The following is a 14868-nucleotide window of genomic DNA, read 5'->3' as shown; positions in this document are numbered from 1 at the left end:
AAATGGTAATAAGTTTTATATCTCTCTCTTTTCCTGAGCATGGCCAAGATTAAAGCTGGTTTATAACTTCCTGCGCACAATTTATCGTTCTTTCTTCATTATTTTATCAGCTATTATTCAGGCTCCCCAGGGAAGTGGTCACAGCACCAAGCCTGTTAGAGATCAAGGAGCGTCTGGACGAAGCTCTTAGTCATATGGTTTAGTTTTAGGTAGTCCTGCAAGGAGCAGGGAGTTGGACTCGATGATCCTTACGGGTCCCTTCCAACTCAAGATATTCGATGATTCTATTATTTTTTTGAAGAAGCAGGCCTTTTTAATGCATTGCTAAATTGTAGTTCAGAGAAACAAAGAAAATATCCTATAATTCTGGGACAAGGATTTATGCATTAGCTTTTGATTTTTAAGTAGTATGACCCTGTAGAAGGTCTACCAGTTCAATTGCAAACTGCTGTCTTGAACACCTGATTGCATTCAAATTCAGTAACAGAACACAAACAGAAAATGTGTGTATGTGTTTATAAAGGCATATTTTGCTGAAGAGGATAACAAATACTGTTTTTTCCCCCCTTCGTTCCTCTACATTGCTCATTAGTGTCTGAACTGATAAGTTAATTGTCTTTTGTTTGAACTTTTGAATGTTAATGTTCCCCGTAGCTGAGTAATTTTTTACATATTTCTATGTAACGAATGTTCATCTGGAGAAAATGAATGCATTTCGGTATTGTATTGCCATACATGGTTTAGAGGTGCTGTAATAACTGACTGTGATGAAGCTTATTGGTTTGTTTTTTCCTCCTGAAGAAATTATTTAGAACTTTGTGGCTTGAGGAATAATCAGGCAACATAGTACAAGATAACATTTTCTTCAGATTTCTAGAATGGGTTGTAAAATGATCTGAACATTAGAGTCTTCTAGTTGATGAATTGAAATCGTATCATGCTATTTAAATTTTGTTGGTTTTTAAACACTGTTTATTAATAGCGGGCCTCATTTGCATTTACTTTTACAGAATTTGGTATTTACAGTTTGAAATAATTTTTGGTAGTTTCTCTTGTGTTCGTTCCTTCCCTTCTTATTCTCCAAATCGTAACCTAGAGCTCTCTCCCTCCAGTGCAAACCAGTTGGGGTGGGGGGAGCAGGGGAAAACTCCAAATCTCTGTGAATTGAGTTTTCAGCTGAGCGTGCCAGAGGTACGGTTGTGCTTCTGTTTCTTTTGCTTCTTTCATACTATGGTGATCATTTGTACTGAGTCTTTAGACGGCAATAAAAGGTAAATAAACAAAGATGCCATTCTTTTGTGTAAAAATGGAGCTGCTTTAATGAAACACTTTTTGAAACAGAAACATTCATCTCAGACTGATTAAAACTATACAAAACGCTGTAAAGATTTTTGAACTCATTGCTAGTTGAGTCATATCTACAGCCTTTCCCTCAGTAATTAGTTCCCTTTATTTCGCTACATTCCCACCTTTTATGTTCTCTGTCCTGAAAAAAAAATAATGGCTTTTTCAACATAATTCTTGGACAATTTAATTAAGACTTAACTGGAACATTGAGAAAAAGCCAGCAATATTCAAGGCGTTGTTTTTTCCACCGTCCTTCTATACAGTCTCCCTCCTCTGTTCTTTTCCCTACTCTTATCATAAATCATGTGAGTCATTTTCAAATTAAAATCAAATGTTGTACCGGGCTGTATTTCTGCTCTAACCTTTCATATAACACATACACAGTTTCAAGAAGTAAAAATAAAATGTTGTAAAAATAATCTGCTGTTGATAATATATCAATGCCGCTACAGTAAAAATCTTGATAGGAAAATAACATATTCGGAATGCTGCATTGTAGTGCTGAATCTCAGGGAAAATAAAAACTCATTCTGAGAGGGTTTTTTTGTAAAGTTTTTCTTGCCATATTTATTAATATGAGAAAAAAAAATTCTTTGTACCATCCATTGTGGGAAGTTTGGCCAGATTTATGCTCAGACAGAAATCAAAGTGGATGGCCATTAATTTTGAAACGCCTCATATGGGATATTTATGGCAGGTCAAATATAAAATGTTTTTAAAACTAATTATGGCATACAACTCATACTACAGTTTATTCATAAATACTGAAGAAAACATTTATTTTTACAAGGTACATAAAGAAGGCAATCTGAGTTGGGTTAGTTGAGTTTAAGGTCTAGTTACTATAAAACTGAAATAGAACTATGTTGAGTTAAAATGTCTGTTTGCTGCAGAGTGCTATTCAAAAGACACCATTACATCAAAATGGATTTGGAAACAAATGCTACGCTGTACATGTATTGAATATGAATTAGCCATGTGCTTGATTCAGACATTGTATGGTTATTAAGCTCTTGCAGGCTTGTCTAGGAATTGTTTTGGTTTGACATGAGGAAATAAGGCCTGTTTTTTAAGTCTTTCTGTAAATTAGTAATATAAATGCACAGCACTGACAGTAAATAGCACTGTCAATATTGTCTCTGCAATAGCAATTCCTTTTTGGAAGAAATGTAGCTTTTTTAATTTCATTTATGTAAGTAGCCATAATAAGTCTGTGGTCCAAATTAGTGTTAGGTAAGTTTTTGTTTGTCTTTAGCAAAGCAGAAAATGAGCTAGGCTTTACATTTGGCAGCACAAATGTATGGTGTTTTAATCTAGGATTGTAAATTAAAACAGCAAAACTGATTTACAGTAAATAAAAAGTGAAATGTTGACTATTAAGATACATATATTCCTCAAAGGAATAACGGTGTGCCTTCCTGTTGGCCTTGCACCATTTGCGCTTCATTGGAATTGTATAAGTTTAGCCACAAAAAAAATAAAGAAGAATATTTATTCTCACAAGAGTGTTTTCAAAGCTGCCATTGTCTACCCTTTAAATATGGATTCATGCAATTGTCAAAATAAACATTAGAAACATGAACAGAATATGTCACAAAAATCATTTATACAGTTTTTTTGCAAGTATACATTATATATCCAATACAATATATCTTAGGGTGCGACAAGATATATAGGACATGCTGAATTTTATGTCCAAACTACTACTTCATTGAATTGAATGGAATTAAGGATGCCTATACACTTAAAGATGTGCATATCTTCTTTGCAAGTTTAAGACCTGATGATTTCATAAGGGCTCTATAGCAAACAGACTAAAGGAACTATTTGGAAAGCCGGACCCTTGAACCAATAGACAGTAACAGCTGTGGTTCTTAATAAGCCCATAGGCTGGAAATGTCACTATGGTTAGCAGGAATGAGTAAAGTGTGTGTGTGTTAAACCTTTAAATAGACCTGATCTAACCAAACGAGAACAGAACTGTCTAAATCTCTGCCTGTTGTTCTAAATTCTCATATGGGGAATACGTGAGAGTAATTTCTAGCCAAAATTGGAATGAAGTGAAAGAAATCCAATGGAGAAAATTGGAGAGAGTGAAATATGTCAAAAATGGCAGCTATTACAGATTCATATCCTGCGTAACGGTTCTCATCCAGTTTCCAGAACGCAAGCAGTTGGACAGCTGTCTAAACTTTGGCATTTACTGAAATAATTTCTTAATTTTTACCACTGTGAATTGAACTACTTTTGTAAGCTTAAATATGTGTGAGATTAGTTACTAACTACAGTAATCAATTCATAAAAGTTAAGACACTAAAAAACTAAAAGGCAAAATATGTTGTAACACTTCTCTAGTATAAGTTCATGAGTTACCAAATTCATTATGACCGAGTACGATGGGTATTCATGAATGAAAAATCATTAATGTAAATTTAAACTATTATATATGGTCAAATATTTGAGAGCTTTTTAGAAATCACTTGCAGCGGAAGTTATTCAACATCTATTGCATGTATTTTTACGTGAGTTTCTAAAGCCAAGGCTTTTGAAATACAGTGACCTAGTCACGTATTTAGAGAGGCATTATCAAGTACTACAGCTGCCGTGATGATGGACATGGTTTCTGTAAATATAAGCAGTTTTAGCCTGTCATTATTTGTGGTGGTTCCATAAAATGCTGAAGCATTAGAACATCTGGCTTTTCCTTCAACAAGGTATAGTTAGTCCATAGGAATATTGAATTGGGTAAGAGGATTTTGATTATCAAGGCAGTTTTTTTAACTTAGTTATCAATGAAAGTTACAATTCTGTAGATAAAGAAAGCTATGACATAAGTAACATACGGAATATGGAGCACAGATCGTTTAATCACAGAAGTGTTCAACTTGTGTCAACAGATAAGGAAAAATGGGGGTTTGAATCTTTTTTTTATAGCACATTGTTATAATACTTTACATATACACTGTACAATAATTCTTTTGTATCAGAAGACTTTCATACAGAAAAAATAGTTCTATAAAACATTCCGTAGTTCATCAGAAAGATTTGCAATAAAACATGGGGCTCTCTTAATCTGTAGGATAACAGAAACAGGGGACAAAATTCTGGCAATTCTTTTTTTCTTGTACATTCATATTGGTAAAAGGGAATCTTGTTATGCCTTAGAGGACACAGAGGAGCATTCTCAGCTTGAGCCTCTCTGTACAAAGCATAACTTTACAGAGTAGCTACCTCCAGGAGATTTGTTCCTCATCTTGCCTGAGTGCCAATTCCACAGACTCGTACTTTAGCTGTACAGGACAATTTGTTTTTGTTTCTAAGCAACAGATACATTAGACGATGGCAGTTCAAAGCTGTGAGCGTGCAATGTTTGATGGAATTAGACTCCAAGGCTTTTTAGGAAGTGATCATTTTAAGGTTCGCTGATATCAATAAACTCTTTCTCGGGGGGAGGACCACCTCGGTACCAGCTGCAAGTTCCATCACTTCTCTTGATACAGGCATAATGCTTGGCTTGGTGCCCATATAGCTTTCTTTCTATCAGCCAGTCTGTCCAGAGGCACTCATTTGGTGTAGTGATTGAACAGGGCACCATGTAGCAGGTAGTAATCTAAATGTGAAATAGTACATTGATTCAGTATATTGCAGGTTTCTTTAAAATAGTATTTATTCTCAAATAACATAAAATATATGGCATATAAGAGACAGTTCCCACCAGTGAAAACTGCTAGTGCCTGTAATGGCTCCACCATTAGACAGTGTTTCGTTCTATACTTACTTTGCAGCCACAGCCCATTTGATATCTCTGATTAAGACTCTTCTTTTGAGACAAGGATAAATCATCCCATGGTTCAATGTAGTTGCATAAATGGATGAGGACTTTACCATCACTTAAAATTTGGCCTACAGCGTGGAAGATAAGAAAAATACAGCAAGCAAATAAAACTGTTTTCTAAATACTGAAATAAATCACAAGAATATCTGAAGTTTTTAACTAATTGCACCAAATTAGTTGTATTTCACACTTTTTTTCAATGAATGTAACTATAACTGAGAGAACTATTCTGCTGATTGCAAGCTGACTAATTGTTAAAGATTTAAGAAGGATATTTTTCAAAAGATACTGATAATCTGCCAGCAAGGGATGGATGCAAATGCAATAGTATGTTAAACTAGATTTCAGGACTCTATAGAAAAATCTATAATTACTTAGAACCCCAAATCTGCATACATGTAGGTGTATGCATGTGTTGTCTCATCAAACATGTTTGCATTCCTGGGAAAATCAGTACTGTGGGTTTTAAGCAAATAATAATGGCATACTTCCTATTTACTAATTACATAGTTACTGACTTCGACTTCCTTTGAAACTGCTTTAAGATCTTAGGATGAAGGATGGAAAACATGTGAGATCACAGTATAATTACAGCTTTACACAGTTTGTACATTTTGTTGTGTTTATATTATTTACATAGTACATAAATACATTATTTTTTAACAAGGGCTGGCATATTTTTGCAAAGTCAGTCTAAGCAGTTACTTCTGGTTTTATAGGTACATTAGTTTTGTTATATTTTACCTGTCAAAAGATACTGTTTTTTGTTGTTAGCTTCTAGTTTCACTCCACAGAGTGATGAATCAAAAGGGGTATAGACATACTGGACATCCTTGAGCTTTTCAAATCCTTTAAACATCTGAAAATTATCAGAAACAGAAAGTCAGTGGTGGAAAACAAACATAAAAAACAGTTGCAAACGACAGCTGAAAGAAATATGTGGTGCATCTCTTTAGAAAAGGCTCGAAAGGCTGAACTTATATGAGAAAATACCAACAATTAGACCCCTTCTCTACACTAAATGAAATGTGTCCATTATTTTTAGAAGGAAATTAGGCCTTCATTTTTTTAAATTATAGGGTTTAAAATCTGCTTTTTCAGTGTTTTTAATGGATCTTTAAAGCTTTCTCTTCAATTTATATTCTACTAGCATCTTCCATTTAATGCAGAGACAGCATTCATCTCAAGCAAGGTGCTCCAGTGTTGTAAGATGCAAAAATTTCTCAATATATTAATACAGGGAATTTTATTTTGATCAGTGTAATGGTGTGTATCGTCAAGGACATGAAACATGCTAAGAAACTGAGCATTGTTCTTACATTCTGTCATTGAACAAGCTGGTTTTCCGCATCCAGAATTTTGCCCGGTGCAACCTTCTCAAATAACTGTTGGAAAATGGGATCCAGCTCTTAGAATGTACAGGCCGCAGCACCAGAATGAATAGGTTCAGAATGAACGCCTATGCAGTGTTCAGATTGGCTGCTCCTTAACTAGCATTTCCAGCTAGGAAAATAATTCTTAAATAAGCCATTAAAAGATCAAAACAGATTTAGTTGTGTCCAAATGTGAGAAGGAACCGTAAGATGCTAATCAACTTCAGAATGCCTGTCATCACCTAGTGTGACATAACTGAAACCCCAACACGTCGGGGGCCCCGTTTGGTGACGTCATGGTGTGTGTTGACAGCTGTGGACGATCGCAAGGCTCACAGCTCCCCAGGGCACGCTCTCCCAGTTGCAGCTGGCGTCACTGGAAATTGTGTTCGTGTTACTCAAGTTCTCTCAGGAGATTTAAATGGTACAGGGCACTAGAAAATACACTGTAATATGTTGATTTTTCTGAAGCCTAATTTATGGAATAAAAAAAAGCCAGAGTTGTTGTCATCGGGCGTCTGATCCAAAAATATTAGACGTGACTTTGAAATACTTAGTAGAAAAACCAAATGCACCAAACCAAACCAAAAAACAAACCAGTATCCTGTACAAAGCAGCAGTGAAAATAAAAGAAAACATCTATAATGACGATGAAAATGTGTCTAACTTTATTAGATAAAAGTAGTCTGGTATGTCAGCCCCATATAAAGATGGCCAAATGAGGAAGCAGGAGCAGGCCGCACTTGTGTTGCGGAGAATCTGCCTCATTGCTAACCCAGCGCTTCAGTCGCAGCCCCAGGCCTTCCTCACTCCTCTTAAGAGCTATTTGATTCCTGCCATCTTTGGAAGTTGAATCCCCTGCTTCTGCTACCCTTAGATCTGCCTTATTCAGGGTATGGGTACCAGACACAGATGTCTAGTACATAGTAACTACGTGAAGTATGCAAGTATCCTCTGATTTGAGTTCTCTCCGTATTCAGAAACCTTTGACTGGGCTGCAATGTACAGAAGGGTACAACTTTTCTTTTAATATCTCATCACTTGATCTAAATTAACTTAAGAGGCATTATGCAGACAACGCAAATGGATTTAGCTATAAAAAAAACAGAAAAATGTCCATGGCAACTTATAATGGGGATCTAGTTAGTATTTAAATTAGTTTGGTGATTGTTTTGTTGGGGGTTGGTTGGTTGGTTGGAGTTTTTTTGAAATTACAGTCTGACCTATCTTGGGTTTTGACTTAGACATTTGTTAAAGCATTTTTTAAGATTATAATCTTCTGTTTAATTCATTAAATCATATTTGATCTTCTCAATCATATTCTCTCATCTCCTAAAAGCGTGGATACTTTCTCTGTAAAGGGATAAGATGGCTTGATCCGATTCTGCATTGTGGTATGGTCCATTTCCATTTGAGGTTCTGGTAGGACTTTATTCAGGTAGGAAAATAGGGTGAGGAGTTGGGAGAATAGAGATGTGAGCCTGATACTGAAGTCAATATTGACACTGTCCCTGACCTTCTGAGGTATGTAACAGGGACCAGTACATGGCTATTGCTTTAAGATTTTAGAATACTTTTTTTTTTTTTAAGACTCTCTGTATTACTTTCAGTGTCTCAGGCATGTTCCTGTTATAATAATTACATTCTTCTGTCTTCTTTATTCTCTAAGCTTTTTCAACTATATCATGGCTTATTTTCTTAGCTTTGTATAGTGATTAATATCTAGCTTGAAAACTGCATGCATCATTGTAAAGTGTAGATACCGTGTTTAGCTTAAATATCTCCTCGTATTCCCACTGTGAGGGGACCCCGCCCTCTTGTAAAAGAAGTCTAATTCTTTCAGTGGGTTTCCATCCATGCAGCTCGTGTGGAAAATACTTAGCAATTTTGCTTATACTCATTTAATTTGGTAAAATTTCTTGATTTCATGTATGACAGTAATATCTTTGGCCTTACTTTACTCCTCCGATAATATAGGATGAAGTGTCACGAAAGCTGATGGCACTGTTTTAATATTTAGGTGGCTCCTCAGAATAAGTATGATGACCAAGTCAATAACAATAATATTATGAAGACAAATATTCAATTGCATATAAATCACGTATTTTCTTCTCTCCTTCGTATAATGCTGTAAATATTGCAATAAAAGAAAATAATAGTAATTGAGAAAATGTATGGCTTCCTAACATGCCAGCCCATATACATAAAATGAATAAAACCCATCATTATTCTTTTTTATGTCTGAAAACTAATTATAAAATAATATTTAATATTTCTGTCCAAAAATACCAGTGTTTTAATGCTAAGCCTAATGTGCTGGATTTAAAATAACAGAAATATAATTTTTGTGACAGGAGTAGCACAAACCAGTCGCACTAATGTTACACGTCAAACAGCCCAGAGAGTAATATAAAAGAAACAGCGGCATTTTGCTGAATTTACACTTGCAGTAAAATGTAACCTCTGTAGGTTCTGTGTTTCTTTTCCAAGAGGGGAGAAGAATTGCTGAGGGAAGTGCGAATATGTGTGTGGCTTAAAAAGTATTCACCAAATTAATGCTGAGTTGATAATCATGTTTTAGCTTGATAGATCCTACAGCTCAAAAGAGATGATTAGAGAGCCTATCCTTACTTTCATGTTATATAAAACAAATTCTTAGCATATCCCCCCAAATCCTGTAAATGCTTATGCAAAGGGTTAGCCAGAAACACATGATCAGTGCCATCTGACATGAAAAGGACTGTTCAGTTTACCATAACTGAAAGTCATCAAATTTACAATATGAGAAATCGGTCTGTAAGCACTCAAGAGAAGAAAGACTATAAGAGTGAAAAAAGAATATTCTACCGTTTGACATACAGTGTTGATTTAGACTCTTTTAAATGTTATCATCTGAGGGAAAAGGTAAGAAATAGTGTTACCAAATTATTGCTCTGGTCAACAAAGTTCATAGTTATTCAGGAAACTGAGATACACAAGTGAGGTCACTGATCTATGAGGCTCAGGGTTTGAAGATCTCTGACAAGCTATTTCTGTGATGTTATTAGCCAGTCTGTGACTTGTCCCGCTCCACTGAGGTGGCCAAATCTGGCCAGTTGTATACAACATCATATTATTTTAATTTATTATGTTACACTTACCAAATGTTTACAAGCGTGAGCTATTTAAAATTCCTCACTCTCTTTACTTTTGTAACTTGATGCGGACTTCACAGTGTTATTCATAACACTTTCCTATTAAACTTCTGTTAATTTAAAAGGGAGTATTTCTCAGTAATTTTTCAGTATACTTAGTCCTGTTTAATCTTTACTCGTATGCCAACTGTGAATTATATGCGTAGAATATAACAGGTTACATCACTCTTTGTTCCTGTACGATGTACCAGGTGCAGGCAAAGTTGCCTTTATGGATTTATTTCAGTGCCACACTGAATTTAGTAGCAATCCCACAAAAGATTTGCAGTTTGCAGAAGCTCCTGTTCGCTCGCCCACTCTGTATTGTGGAGGTTTCAAACAAAAATCCTTTTATTGGGTTTGTTAGAGATACTGAGCAGGGAGCTGGGTCCCAACGCAGCTGAGCAGCCTGCGTGCCAGGGTGGGAGCCTCAGCTCCTACCTCTTCTTAACTCTCTTCTGGCCAGAAGTAAGAATTCGAAGGGTGGGACTATTACGACCCATTTGTCTTTAGTCTAACTTGTGTGTAATGATGTAGATCATCTTCTATTAGAAAATAAATCTCTCTAGTTTGTCCAGTCCTAGCTGACCTGCCTTCTGAAGCTTAGTGGAATTAAATAAAGATCTCTTACTGATGCCTGAGTTTTGAATAGGCTTCTGCTTATGAAAATCTGGGAGAAACTCCAAAGCAGCTCCAATATGTGAATGTAGTTCAGAGATTTCAGTGTGCTGTTACTGAAGAACGGGATTATAGACTGAAAATAGTAACACAGACTAGACTCGTCATTCATGATTTGCATTTCTGTAAGGTTACTCAAGTGTTGCAGGGTAGCAACAGAAAATTGAACTGCTAATGGGAGAAAAGACAATTGCTCTGGTATTTATATACTTATTTCTGTAAAGAAACATTTGAAAATATCCTTAATAGTTTAAGAAGACAGAAAGTGGCAGATGGTGAAGTTTTGGGATTAGTTTTAGCAAGGTAAAAAGAATCGGCTTGTTGAAATTGCTCTAAAACCTTTAACAGGAGTCACATGTGATAACCATGCTTGTGAATATTTTGAGATATTCTTGTTTACCGTAGACTTTTCTTAGTAAAACTCCTGTGAGGTGATCTACTGATACAATTTGAAGGACTGAATTTTTTTGAAAGCATGTAGCTGCTCATGATGATCTACTTAAGTATTCCTAGTAAATGTAATAATACAAATTAATACAAATAATATAAATAAATATTCTCTGAAAAATGAGAGATAAAACCGCGTAGAAAACTTAAAATAAACAAACAAACCAAACCAATCAACCAAACAAAAAAACCCACCAGTGCACGCTAATACATTTTAATTGAAAGAAGCTACCTATTTTTTGTGTATTCCAGAAACAGGTAGATCGTGATCTTTTTTTTTATCAGTGAGAGTTTGATGGTGACTTGAATGGGATCAAGATACATCTTCTTAAAGTACTTTAATGAATATGTCTCCTTACTGGAGCTGAACAAATACTGGAAAAATCCTGTGAGATTCTGAATAACTGTATTTTTGGGTGCTCCCGCTTTGTGTTTGCTTTCCTAGCAACATTCATACAAATGGAGTTTTGTTTATATGAATTTCAGGGAAGGACTCCTGTTTCTGCAAATATCCCTATCCACTTATGAACAAAGGTCCTTGCTATTTCAGCTGGAAATGGTTTCCTCTATTTATAAAGTTTGCATCACCCAGTCAGAGAGTTGCAATATCATAATGCAACATAGCTGGTCGAGTATCCACCAGAAGCAGCAAATGTATTGAATAACATTCATAGATTGAAGTATGTTTTCATCGCCTTCATAAAGCAATTGTGAATAACCAAAATTATCATCAAAATATAGTTTAGCAAGTAGCTCATGAATGTCAGAACAGCTTGCTTATTTTTTTTATCCCTACTTTGATTTATTCTGTGTCATTCACCTAGGTCTGACTGTGGAGGCAGCTGGAGCCTGTTCCAGCCTAAAGCATTTAGGGCTAAATTGTAGTCATATACATAGGTCATCAGCATTGAACTTCAAAGTAGCTAAGTGATTCCATGTACCTTTATTTGTTTGATTTCATACCGGATCATTTTGTGGGTATCAAGAGGATCATCACTGGCAGGAACCACCTTTTCGCTGGATATTTTTGCTCGAATCACTGTAATAGAGAAAAAGATTTAAATGCAAATAAGCGGATGCCTAATTTTACAAGCAATAGTGAAAATTATATTGATAGATTCTAGCATTGTTTTTACACTTTAGCTAGAAGAGGATTTTAAGGCTTGTTACTAAAAGAAGACTAGATTGAGTTAACTCCTGAAAATAAAAATAAGTGGGCTGCCCATGATATAAATCTGAATTTCTATGAATCTGGAAATCTGAATTAAGTTACCACTCAGTTTTGACAAAAACTGTCCATCAAAATCTTTGAAAGACTTGACTCTCACAAGTTTTTATAAAACACCCATCATTATAATCAGTGAGCAAAGGAAAGGGACACGTCTGTTGGTGACAGAAGAATTGTTGATCAATTAAATAGACTTGAAGTTAACACTCTGAAAGACCATGCCAGACAAGATTAAAGCATCCATTTTATGCATGAAATCAGAAGACAAGAATAGTCTTTCATTCACTTTTCTGAGACCAGAGATTTTAGCATTTTTCTTAACATAACACATCATTAGGTGTGTTAACCTGTATAAATTAATTACTCCCTCTTTTGACACGTTTTATTTATTTTCTATTCTTTAAACAAGGAAAGTATGAGATCATATGAAAGAAGAAATGGTTTGTTTTCCTATCTGTTTGTTTTGGGCATCTCTCTTGTATATACTGTTTAAAATATACCAGGACTATTAGGCACAGAGAATAATGTGATTCTAAGAATATGGTATATGGCCAAAATTTCTCTGGGGACTTCTACCCCCCAAAAGTATTGAGAGTCCTGTTTTTGCTCGGTTCTGGATGGCCACTATTGCAGCTCCTCTGCAGATGTAGTACTTGCTAGGACAAACAATCTGCACCTGCATGGAGAGAGAGTGGCAAAGGCCGGAGCAATCAACAGTCGAACCCCACTTCAACTGTACATCCAGTTTGCAATTGGGCAGAGATGGATCTGTGCAAGGACATCTGCATTTTCTGATGGGAATGGTTGGATTTGCTCTCTCTGTCACATGTATGCCGCTTGATGCTGTATGATAGAGACCAGAAAGTATTCTTCAGCATGAGGGCAACTCTCAGACACCTTCTTTTTTATTTTATTTTTCATGATGAAAGGAACCTTTCTATCAAAATTAGTATGAAACAGGTATGAAGTTTCACAGAATAAGTTAGGTTGGAAGGAGCCTCTGGAGGTCTAGTCCAACCCATTGCTCAACTTGAATCAGGATGCTGAGGGCTGCGTCCGGCTGAGTTTTGAGTATCTGCGAGGATGGAGATTCTGCAGCCTCCCTCGGCCCCTGTTCCAGGGTTTTACCACTCTGACAGTGAAATCCTCATACATTTCCTGTTCGCTGAAAAAAAATCAAGCTGATGCAGAGGAAAATCTTTTGGCATCAAAATCATGCTTTTCCCCAAAAAAACATTTATTTGATAAATTGACTTCTAACCGTCATATCTAAAGAAAAGGAGTAAGAAACCCAGACTGTAATTTTCCTTACAGCCAAATAGAGGTCAGTCCCATCTAATAATGGGCAATTCTCATTTCCTCACTTGTTAGCAGAGCAAACTAGATGTAATAATCACCATGATGCAGATGCCTACAGCTTCAAAGCTCGAGTCCTCTATCTTTTGGCACAATGTTCCCTCCTCCCATGCCATTTAAACTCTTCTAAAGCAGCATTTTAGACTTATGGGTTGGATTGGAAGGGAAGAGTTCTTTTAAGTATGAACAGCAAATTCCTCATTTCAAATGGTAACTGGCAGCATCTCTTTAATCATCTGCAGATGTGTTATGTTCCCACAAATTAACAGTACTTCTTAAGTGCTTTGATCTAATTCCAGATAAAAAGTGTTGTGGATTGTGTGTACTGTACCGCTGGAAAGGTCAAATTAGAATCATGTTGTTTTGTTTTGCGTTGCCTTCCTTTGCATCATTACTTCCTAAAAAAAGGTTTTCTCATTAAAGAGTTTGTTCAGTATAGAAGGTAAGGGGTGGGACAACAGTTGGGAGCTAGCTCCATGATTTTCTTAATACCTTAACGTGGTTTATATGCAGGAAATCTTTTCCTGCCTACTCAATGCAAACATTTGTAGGATAATTAAAACTACTTTTCCCCTTGTGTTTAATGTTGAAACATTACTCATGTTCATATTTTTATTAAATTCTGCTTGTTAGTATCTGAGAAGAACATTAAAGGTGATTGATGATAGCTCAAAGGGTCTCCATGGAGTTATGTAAGGCTGAAAGTATAACATTTTGGGGTTTGTCATTAAGAAATCTTTTTCTGGGTGTGTAGAAGAAAATGAAAACTATTTTTATGTTGTGTGTGTGTTTCATTCGTTTGTTTAAGAGAAAGCTTCCAGATGGCGAAGGAAGACCAAACTGAGATTTTTTTTTTTTTTTTTTTTTTTTTAATGACAAGAAAGTTTTATTGTTACAGGATGTCTAAATCTTTAGCTATTTGGGTTTTACCTTTCTATTCTCTTGAAACCAGGTTGAAATGCACACAGATCTTTTGGGGCCTTTTAATCCTTCTTATTTTTCTTTTTTCTGTGCTTTAATATTTTTTTTCAATCAGCGTCGTCTAGCTGTCTCCTAAAACCTCTTATTCATGTGGTTGCTTCTGTTTTTAACCACAAGCACTTCCTGATTTAGCATTCCTGGGCCTAGCCATCTCCCTCTCTTCACTCGTGGTTCAGAGGGTGGTTATAACTTACGATTCCTCCTAGTCTGCACTTCTTTTCATGAAATGGTTTCAAGTATACCATGGCTGGCTTGGCTTCTCCTCTGGCTGAGAACAACCTCTGCTTGTTTAGTGTAATAATGTCATTTTATCTGTCAGACAGTTATTGGTTCCTTATGGGGAATTTGCATATATGAAATACATATGCATCTCCTTCACATTCTGATGCCAATAATTCAGTCTGCCTCAAATTCGTTCTACGTTAGAATATATAATGTTTTTCAAAAGAC

General features: G+C 35.8%; 2 protein-coding genes across 2 annotated transcripts in view; one reads left to right on the top strand and one right to left on the bottom strand.

Annotated features, from left to right (window-relative positions):
* SYN2 (synapsin II) overlaps positions 1-14868 on the top strand; it is a 192526-nt gene that overhangs the window by 96444 nt on the left and 81214 nt on the right. The gene's annotated exons all lie outside the window — the stretch shown is intronic.
* Positions 2093-14868, bottom strand: part of TIMP4 (TIMP metallopeptidase inhibitor 4) — a 29615-nt gene continuing 16839 nt past the window's right edge. Inside the window, exons 2-5 of the mRNA XM_076345985.1 lie at positions 11795-11892; positions 5927-6041; positions 5126-5250; positions 2093-4957 (exon numbers count right to left, since the gene is read on the bottom strand). Coding sequence (XP_076202100.1) covers positions 4760-4957; positions 5126-5250; positions 5927-6041; positions 11795-11892 — 536 coding nt within the window. The 3' untranslated portion in view covers positions 2093-4759. The remainder of the gene's footprint in view (positions 4958-5125; positions 5251-5926; positions 6042-11794; positions 11893-14868) is intronic.

Source organism: Aptenodytes patagonicus, chromosome 8 (genome assembly GCF_965638725.1).
Source record: "Aptenodytes patagonicus chromosome 8, bAptPat1.pri.cur, whole genome shotgun sequence".
NCBI lineage: Eukaryota > Metazoa > Chordata > Aves > Sphenisciformes > Spheniscidae > Aptenodytes > Aptenodytes patagonicus.
Note: the sequence above shows the minus strand (reverse complement) of the source record. Positions and strands in the feature narration are given on the sequence as shown.